At 33.8% G+C, this 9,220-nt stretch overlaps 2 protein-coding genes across 3 annotated transcripts; both read right to left on the bottom strand.

Annotated features, from left to right (window-relative positions):
- LOC107626608 (putative disease resistance RPP13-like protein 1) lies at positions 35 to 2,157 on the bottom strand. Its single transcript, XM_021114388.1, has 4 exons — positions 1,873 to 2,157; positions 1,710 to 1,783; positions 129 to 1,299; positions 35 to 97 (listed from the first exon to the last, which is right to left on the bottom strand). The coding sequence occupies exons 1-4, from the start codon at positions 2,155 to 2,157 to the stop codon at positions 35 to 37; spliced, it is 1,593 nt and encodes a 530-aa protein (XP_020970047.1).
- LOC107628124 (mitochondrial adenine nucleotide transporter ADNT1-like) lies at positions 5,590 to 8,248 on the bottom strand. Of its 2 annotated transcripts, XM_021115180.1 has the most exons (6): positions 7,908 to 8,248; positions 7,600 to 7,713; positions 6,826 to 7,170; positions 6,623 to 6,733; positions 6,420 to 6,536; positions 5,590 to 6,336 (listed from the first exon to the last, which is right to left on the bottom strand). In XM_021115180.1, the coding sequence occupies exons 1-6, from the start codon at positions 7,956 to 7,958 to the stop codon at positions 6,319 to 6,321; spliced, it is 756 nt and encodes a 251-aa protein (XP_020970839.1). In that variant the 5' UTR covers positions 7,959 to 8,248; the 3' UTR covers positions 5,590 to 6,318. The 2 variants fall into 2 exon arrangements, with proteins under 2 accessions (XP_020970839.1, XP_016186416.2); XM_016330930.2 differs by lacking the exon at positions 5,590 to 6,336 and having other exon boundaries at positions 6,426 to 6,545; positions 7,908 to 8,245.

Below are 9,220 nucleotides of genomic sequence, written 5' to 3'. Positions count from 1 at the left end.
CATCCCTTAATTGATAAAGTATAGCCATTAAGTATCATCTCTTGATTCCATCCCTCTGGAACTTCTGATATATGTAGTTTGCGAACTTCCAAACCATCTGACAAAGAAGAAACCATCCTCAAGAATACGCCATTAAGCATATCGCCCTTCAACATTGGACAATTTGTTAACTGAAGCTTCTGGAGTTGAGGAAAAGTTTCAAAGTCAGGTAAGTGCCACTCCTCCCAAGATGGCATATCATGAAATTCCAATGTCTCCAGTGAGGGAAATGGTGGAATATGCGAAGAATGATGATCCCCTTCGTTCTTGTACAACTCCATGCCAATACTCCTGAGTTGATCAAACCTTTCAATGCGCAGGGACTTTAGAGATGACAACTCTCCAAGTGAAGGCAGCTTGAAGCAATTGTTGCAAGACACCAGAGATACACTTGTCATATTGGTGAAGGCAGAGTGCCCCAACCAATCTGGAAATGTTGTACCCTTGTATCCCTTGATTTTCAACACTTTCAAGTCATCGTGCGCTTGCAAGCTCTCCAGTATATCTCTTTCTGTTTCTGTGTTTTGAACCACATTAGCAGCTGAAGACCATTCCAAGCATAATTCGTCGATGTGCGTCTTATCTATTATCCTTGCACTCCTTCCTTGGCTGACGTCAACAACATTCTCCAACTTCTTAATCTCAAATGATCCGTGAAGATTAGCAAGCCCTCCTACTTCTTGGATTCCGTTATCTTCATGCTTGCCCGCAACAAAGCTACTTAAAAATTGCAAGTTTTCCAATTTGCTTATTCCTCCCGGCATTTCTTTCAAAGGAGTTTTCCTAACATCAAGATGCCTTAACTTCACAAGCTTGTGCATGCCACTAGGCAACATGGTCAACTTGGTACATTCATACAACATTAATGTTTGTAGATTGTACAAGTTGCACAACGACTCTGGCAGTGTCTTAATATTTGTCCAAGAGAGATTCAAATAGCGTAAACGAATCAATTCACCTATTATTTCAGGCAATACATCAAGTTTACAAAAGGATAAAACTCTCAAGTTTTTTAAATTTGATGCTATGCTTTCCATGCTAAACAAATCGTCCACACACAAGGATGTCGTTAGATTTTCCAATTTAGCAATGGAATTACGACTATTCAACATTCCAAAGGACAAATACCGAGTCTGAATCTTTATCTCCTCATTTTCACCAAGGTTTTCCAAGTTGCAATGGAATTCTCCAGCAAGATGTATTGCTAACTCATGCAAGATATCATCCATCACAAAATAATTGTGATGAAATTGAATCTTTCTGAAAAATAATCTGGAAACTAGTTCATCAAAACACTTACAACCAATTTCTTCTAAACTCTCTCTCCGCCGTTGTGGTGGTAACAGATCTTCGGCCATCCACAGCAAGATTAGTTCATCTTTATCAAAATAATAATCTTTTGGGAACAACGAGCAATAAATGAAACATTGTTTTAAATATGTCGGCAGATGATAGTAACTTGTTAATAATGAAGACATAACCTTATTTTCTATCGTAGGAATTTGCAAAATGTTACTCGATAGTATTTTATTCCATTCCCTCGCATCATGCTTTGCGCGCAAAAAGCTTCCAAGTGTTTCTGCAGCTAACGGCAAGCCATCACATTTCTCGACAATCTTTCTGCCGATTCTTTCGAGGTCTGAACTCCCATTTAATTTAGGAAAGAATACATTATCCGCAAAAATAGACCAACAATAATCATCCGACAGTTTCTCAAGAGGGTATGAGTTACAATTTTGGATCCCTGAACCAACATTTACCTTGCGGGTAGTTAGAAGAATAGTGCTTCCCTTTCTCCCATGTTGAAAAGGGGTGATAAAACTATTCCANTACCTTGCGGGTAGTTAGAAGAATAGTGCTTCCCTTTCTCCCATGTTGAAAAGGGGTGATAAAACTATTCCACTTGTCAGCGTCTTCACTCCAAACATCGTCCAAAACAATGAAGAACTTCTTTCCTAACAGTTTTTCCTTCAAATCTTGTTGAAGTAAATCAAAGCTGTCAAGACTACAAACACCCCAAGAGATCCGTTTTATAATATTCTTTGTAGCGTCAACAACATCAAAATGTTCAGAAACACAAATCCATGCTCTTAGATCAAACTCCATCCTCACATCCATGTTGTTGTACAGGCATTGTGCTAAAGTAGTTTTACCAACCCCGGCCATACCAACAATAGAGATGACGGACAAGTTATGATGATTGTTGTCATTGAGCATCTTGATTAGTGCCTGTTGGTCACCATCCCTGCCGAANTGACGGACAAGTTATGATGATTGTTGTCATTGAGCATCTTGATTAGTGCCTGTTGGTCACCATCCCTGCCGAACACATTCCTCTTCACAAGAGAAGTGGATGGAGGTCTCAATCTCAATGAGGGGCTACCCGTTGGAATAAATATGAGACCAAGGCTAGATTCCCTTTTCGCAAGTTCTTCTATTCTTTCAACCACCTCTTGCATCTTATCTACTACTGTCTGCCTACCTTCAGGATTGACGTAGTTAAAGCGCCAGAAACGTACCACCTTTTGAGTGGCGGCTTTGGTGAGCACATCGTCCAGCAAATCATTAGCAGTGTAGAGAGCATCCCTGAAACTATCAAGCCATTTTCTCACAAGTTCGTTTCCAAACTGCTCCTGCTCAATGTTAGCAGCCAGATCTTCTGCAACCCGGATAGCAGTCCTGAGCCTCTCAACCAGCTTGTTGCCCCACACCAAGACAAACTCATGTGAACTGAGCCTGTCTAGAACAACGTTGGCCAAGCCAGAAACTAAACCTCCAGAAAATAGTGGTCCAGCCATGGTATGATGATCACAACAACAGGAAATGAATGAGTGAGTGATTGGATTTTGAGAATGTAAAGAAGAGAGTGCAATAATGCTGCAAGGTAAAGGTATTCAGCAATAATAGGGGATAATTTTAAGCAGTGGAGTGCATAGCTGACTTTGCAGTTGACTTCATTTTTATCTTCTTCTTCTTCTTCTTTGAAGGATGAAACAAAGTATTCAAAAAATCTAGAGCGTGACCAATGGAAACTAGTCTTCGTGGAAATTAAGTGTTTAGACATTGGCTTCACGCGGTACCTGTCTTTAAGCACCTTTGTGAAGTTGTTTGGAAACCATTTAACTCTATTTCTTTTAAGAAAAAAATTTATTTATATTTGAAACTCAATTCTATAATTTGAAATGACTATAATATATTAATAGAATAGAATTCAAGTTTAAAGAGTGTGTGAGTAAATTTGAAAATTAGAATTCCCTTTTGGTCGAAAGATGAGAATTGAAATTCTCAAAAAAATTCAAATCATTCATTTTAAATTGTTCCAAAACAATAAAAAAAATTCAATTCTTCAATGAATTCTAATTCTTAGCATTCCAAACAAACGTCTTATGCTTAGTTTATGATCATTTTTCGTGTTTTTATTTCCGAGAGAGATGTAACAAATGAAAATTGCAACTTGAGCAAGGTTTCAAACTTTTGCACAACCAAGGTAATAGCTAGTACGGTTAATAAAAGAAAATATGTACATTTTGTAAAAGAAAATAAGAGTAATTACCCAAATCAGTCCCCAAGGATTTTAAAAGCGAACACTTTAGTCCCCAAGAAAAATTAATACACAGATCAATCCCCAAGATTTTACTTTGGCGGACAAATCAGTCCCCAATTCATTTTTCTTGGGAACTAAAATGTCCGTTTTTAAAATCCTTAGGGACTGATTTTGGTAATTACTTTGCCCGAAAAATGAACTGGGATTGATTTGTCCGCCAAAATAAAACCTTGGGGACTAATCTGTGTATTAATTTTTCTTGGGGACTAAAGTGTCCACTTTTAAAATCCTTGGGGACTGATTTGGGTAATTACTCAGAAAATAAAATAATTAGTAGCAAATATACTTGCATGACAACAAATCTATATGAAAATTATATTTCACACTAATATTGATACCAAAAATCAATGACAGTGAAATATGCAACCAATAATAAATGCAATTATTTGAGCAGTCAGATTAAAGATTGTTAAGATCATGATGCTTGATCCTGCAGATTACTTATGGAATTCATGCTCTAATACATGAAGTAAGGTTACATTTGTAAAACATAATCCATTATATCCTTACTTTTTCAATAATATATTCCTAGCTAGTAGAGACAACCAAATTGTTAATCCATATTCTTAAGTTGAGTACAACCAAATTGAATTCAGTTTTCTTTTTTTTTTTATCTCCCTAGCATTACCCTTATATTATTAAGTTATTAATAACAAGAATGCATGGTACTTGTCTTAATAATTTAGGAAGGTTATCAGGTGTACCGAAAACACCGGTGTTCCAGTTATTTTAACCATTGATCTTAATTATAAAAGATATATATAATATATATTAATTGAAATCAACGGTTAAAACAACTGGAACACCGTTGTTCTCCGGTACACCTGATAATTTTCCAATAATTTAATGCCTTAGTCTTAGTTTAATAGTTTGTTTTGAACTTTTATTGTATCTTTTTAAGTCTCTAAGATGCAACAAAACTGCAAGTTGAGGAAGGCTTCAACTGTGGCATGAATCACGACAAAGGTAATAGTTATCAATCTTTAATTAGGTGATTGGTCAGATGAATCAACTTTAGTTTATTAAACCATAGAAACAAATATTTATTTATCTAATAACAAGATGGTCCATAATTTGTTTGTCAAATGAAGTAAATCTTTACTCGGTCTTCTACAAATTTTATCGCTCACTGAGGTTGCTTTTATTTAAAATGAGCATCTGGATACTCTTAATGCTAATATTAGTGAGGAGCAGCTCATGTTGATGTTATTATTATTTTTTGGGACCTAACATTTACTTGGGTTGGTAATAGTGAAAACAAACATACCTTTGTCAAGAAAAAGATATTTAACAAGTTCAATGTAATATTAGAACATCATCGGTACATGTAATTGGAATTCTGTTTTCTCTGTTTAGATCTTTCTTGCTTTTTATGTCATTTCTTATTGAATTTAATTTTAATATATTATTAGTATAAATTAATTTTACACGCGCATTCAATTACGTAATATCACAATGGTAGAAATAACTATGTTTTACATTAACTGTATAAATAATCTTCAAAAAAAAAAGGATGTGGTTCATCGTTTTACATAGTCTACCTATATCAAACATAAACTGAGCACTAATGCTAGGAATTCATCCCATAAGCAATGTTCCATCAATTTTTTTGTACAACGATGTATGTGTCAATTTGAAAAAAAAGCCCAGCCCGAAGTAGATTAACAAAAAAAATTTACTTCAAAATTTCATCTTCAGACCCTCTTGAAAATTAGATCTTTCTTGCTTTTTATGTCATTTCTTATTGAATTTAATTTGATGCGTTCTCGTTATTTTATACATACATCTAATTATATAATATGACAGACATTAAAAATAACTATGTTTTACACTGTCTACCTATCAAACATAAAATGAGCACTCAATACTCATGCTTGGAATTTGTTCCATTAATTTTTTGTACAATGATGTATATGTCAATCTGAAAAAAAAAAGTCCAGCCCAAATCCCCGAACTAGATTAACAAAAAAAAATCCTCAGGCCCTCTAGAAAATCTATTTTTAGTTGATATCCACAAGAAATGCACGAGATAGAGCGATATGAAAATATGAATACCCCCAAGACCAAAAAAAAAAATTGAATACCTATTGATCATCAAGCTTAATCCTCATAGAGAGTTTAGTTGAAAGCTAGCTGTTACAATCCAATAATATAATTAGCATTTTATGTTACCAAAATTTCAAAAGGAATATCCAAATTAAGCTTGCAAACATAATCTTATAATACCAGCTAAAGTATACTAAGCGCATGAGAGGAGTATCATTCAAGCCTTTTGTGTGACCAATGGAATTATTTTCTTTGTGGAAATTTTGTTGCCAAGTTTAAAACTTTTTTCTTAGAAGCTGTTCCTAATAAACGTTAATTTTATATAAAATTATGATATGATGAACATTTTAATGTGTGATGTTGTTGTGCAGTAAAACATTTGTAGCAAAAATTCATAATGATTTCTTGTACTTAGCATTCGATGCGTTTAATAATAATGGCTTCTTAATGAATTGACTGATAATATTGAATCTCAACTTAAACAAGAATAGATTTGATTATCAGATGATTCACTTGATCAGGCTGATACACTAATAATGGGAATATAGAGAGACACTCACATAAGAAAATGATCAGAACCTGCTATGATAAATACACAATGATGTGATCAACATTGTTGCCATCCTTTTTTAGCTTTGAAAACAGAACTGAAAGGGATAAACTCAGCTTGAGAAAAGTTTGATATCAAAATAACAATACCACAATGAAAAATTTTTAGAAAAGTACTTACATGCTCACCAAGTTGAAACTGCCACAGAAGCTGTCCTAATGCACATTCTAATGGTTGAATCCATAATGAAATCAGATCCTTATCTTGACCATAGTAGTTATCTATCTCTTCAGGCCCCTAGAAAGTCTATTTGAGTTGGTATTAGATTCATATAGAGCAATTTTAAATATCAATAACTATAGATCCATCAAGTTTATAGTTACCTTTACAGAGAGTTCAGCAGCAACTCTTCTTGCAGCGTTCTCTGAGCAAAGGACAGTCTTGAATTTGAAGTAGTGATAGAGAGGAAGACAGCTTTTCTCCCGCCATATTCTCTTGAAAACAGCAAGTTGAAGAATGTTACAATGCAACAAAAGTAAGGCCACTAAAAGGATTGTACCTCTTGAGTATATTAGATGAGACTGACCTTTACAGAATTTGGCACCAGACCCTTGTATAATGCACCAAATCCCTCGTATCGAACGGTTTTCCTAAATGCATCTATCATTCCAGTGTATTCGAGCGGGACCTTGCCTCTTCCGTCCCCAGCTACAACAGAAGCAGCATGGTTCCAGCCCACCATCTGCATTCTTCGACGAATGGCGTCGAGAGGATAAGCAACAGTTTGTCCAAAAGTTCCGGCAACAGCACCACAAGCCAGACGTGTTGTCACACTCAACTCAGAATCTTGAGCTAGACCAAACGGTTTGGATTTGATTAACCAATCTTTTAAAGACTCGTAGACAGCAAAGTTGAGACCCACATAAGGAATCTGGAAAAATAAGAGCGAGAATATCAAGTCAACTACATGTGAGAAACGTGTTCGAGAAATTGTGGCGTAGTAGTCTAACATCCACAAACAAGCAAGGCCAAAAAAATATCAGCAAATACTTTTAGAAGTTTACATAAAGAGCTTTTAAAATAAATTGAGAAAAGGCTCAACCCACTAATATAATTTATTAAGAGCTTAGTTAAGGATCTTAAATTAATTTAAATTTAAAAGAAAAGCTAACAGATCCAAGCATGAAATTGTCAAAAACAAAGAGGTCCAGGTAGAAACATCTGATGTAACATAAGTTTATTAATTCATAATGATATCATCTTTGAAAAAAGAACATGGGATGAAGTTCTCTTCCATGTATATGATCATGGTCACACTCATCGACTATAGAAAGAGAATACATATTATTAAATGACTCACAACTCCAATTACTGAAGGTAGCCAACCCTTGTATAAAGCACGTGGACCTTCTTCCCTAAGTACAGTAGACAGATCATGTAACATTCCTCTATACTGATAAGGGGATTTCTTAGTCTGCAAGCAGAATACCAACAACACATGATGTCAAATAAACTGCAAAGGGCAAGGGTAAACTTAACACAATTCGTCTCTCCAATTAATCATACAGCAATTATAAGAGGTATTACCTTCACGCATTTTCGACTAACAATTTAGCTCAAAAGTAAAACGTGTTTGGTAAAAAATAAAAAAGAATGGAAAAAGTTTACCTGTACAGTTATCCTACCTCGAACCATATCCATTGGATAAGTTGCAGACATGGCAATTATTCCAGCACATGCTCCAGCTCCAAGTCGTAAAACAGGAGTCAGCTGAGCATCCTCTGCAGAAAGTACAATGAAAAATGCTGATATGGCTTTTTAAACCACCAAATTTTTCCAGAGATTATAGCACAGTTGTGTGATTTCAACTCAGTTTGGCAAACATCTAAGGTTTGCTACTATGATCATGATGTAATAAGTTATGGCTATGTACTTGCATGACTATTGAGTTTGCTTTCTATATTCTGTCAGATTTCACTCTAATTCTCCTTTTTCCATGTGTTTCCTCAGAGAACTTGTAACACCATGATTCTGATTATAATTAGTAGCCTTCTCAGAGAACTTGTAACACCATGATTATTAATTTTTAATGTATAAATAACATATAAGAAAAACATTAAAATGACAAAATATTACATAAAAAAGGAAATATTATGAAGATTTTTTCTTATACAAATTGATTTTTCTTTTTCTAATCTATTTATTATTTCTTGAAAATTTTAGTTGTACTAATTCTTTAGGTTGACCAATAATCAATATTAGCATTGTACAATTTTTGATACTATTCGAATATTTAAGGATAATAATATGTAAAATAGAATAAGATTTAAGTTTTATTCTAATTCTATGTGTGAGTTTAAATTCCGTAGAATTTTAAAATGAACTATATTCTTTACTAAATTTTTCATTCTGATCCTGCTCGTTTATCAGAAAAAAAAAATATTTGAATATATTACTACATTTCATAATATCAAATATTGTTTATATATTATTAACAAATTGAAATACTAGTTTGTTAATATTAAATATAAGGCTGACAATGGGTAAAATAGGGTAGGATTTAAATTCTATCTTAACTCTACATGTAGGTTAAAAATTTTATTTAAACTTTATTTTAATTTTTATTTTATTCGCGAGTTGAGAATCTCTCAATCCTAACTCTACTCGCACTCTAAAGTTCTAAATTCTACCCTACTTTACTCTATCTGTAGAAATATCAAATTTTTTCAAAGCAAATATAAATTTCAATCTAAATTTCATACATATTAATAAAATTAAAAATAAAAAACTAATACTCTAAATTATTAAATTAACTAACTAGTTTAGTGATTACTCATTTATTGTAAATCGTTACATGAGAGAGGTTATGAGTTTAACTCTCACCTCCTTCACTATACTTAATTTTTATAAAAGATGTGTTGCTCTATCTTAACGGGTTGGTCCATATTAATTACCCGTAGGATATGTATTGTCAGTCCTAA

This window comes from Arachis ipaensis, chromosome B02 (genome assembly GCF_000816755.2).
Source record: "Arachis ipaensis cultivar K30076 chromosome B02, Araip1.1, whole genome shotgun sequence".
NCBI lineage: Eukaryota > Viridiplantae > Streptophyta > Magnoliopsida > Fabales > Fabaceae > Arachis > Arachis ipaensis.
The sequence above is the reverse complement of the archived record's forward strand: the minus strand, read 5'-3'. Positions and strand labels throughout refer to the sequence as shown.

Bases quoted from the DNA above. Each gene is read 5' to 3' on its own strand.
- LOC107626608 (XM_021114388.1), bottom strand. From the start codon at position 2,157: ATGGATGTGAGGATGGAGTTTGATCTAAGAGCATGGATTTGTGTTTCT. The intron at 1,300-1,709 runs GTATTCTTTCCT...ATTATTTTTCAG, and splicing joins GGTCTATTTTTGCGGATAAT to AAAGATTCAATTTCATCACA. The intron at 98-128 runs GTATTCTTGAGG...CTTCTTTGTCAG, and splicing joins AGGGCGATATGCTTAATGGC to ATGGTTTGGAAGTTCGCAAA.
- LOC107628124 (XM_021115180.1), bottom strand. From the start codon at position 7,958: ATGTCTGCAACTTATCCAATGGATATGGTTCGAGGTAGGATAACTGTA. The intron at 6,734-6,825 runs GTCAGTCTCATC...GCTGTTTTCAAG, and splicing joins TGGTGCCAAATTCTGTAAAG to AGAATATGGCGGGAGAAAAG. The intron at 6,537-6,622 runs GTAACTATAAAC...TAGACTTTCTAG, and splicing joins CTGCTGAACTCTCTGTAAAG to GGGCCTGAAGAGATAGATAA.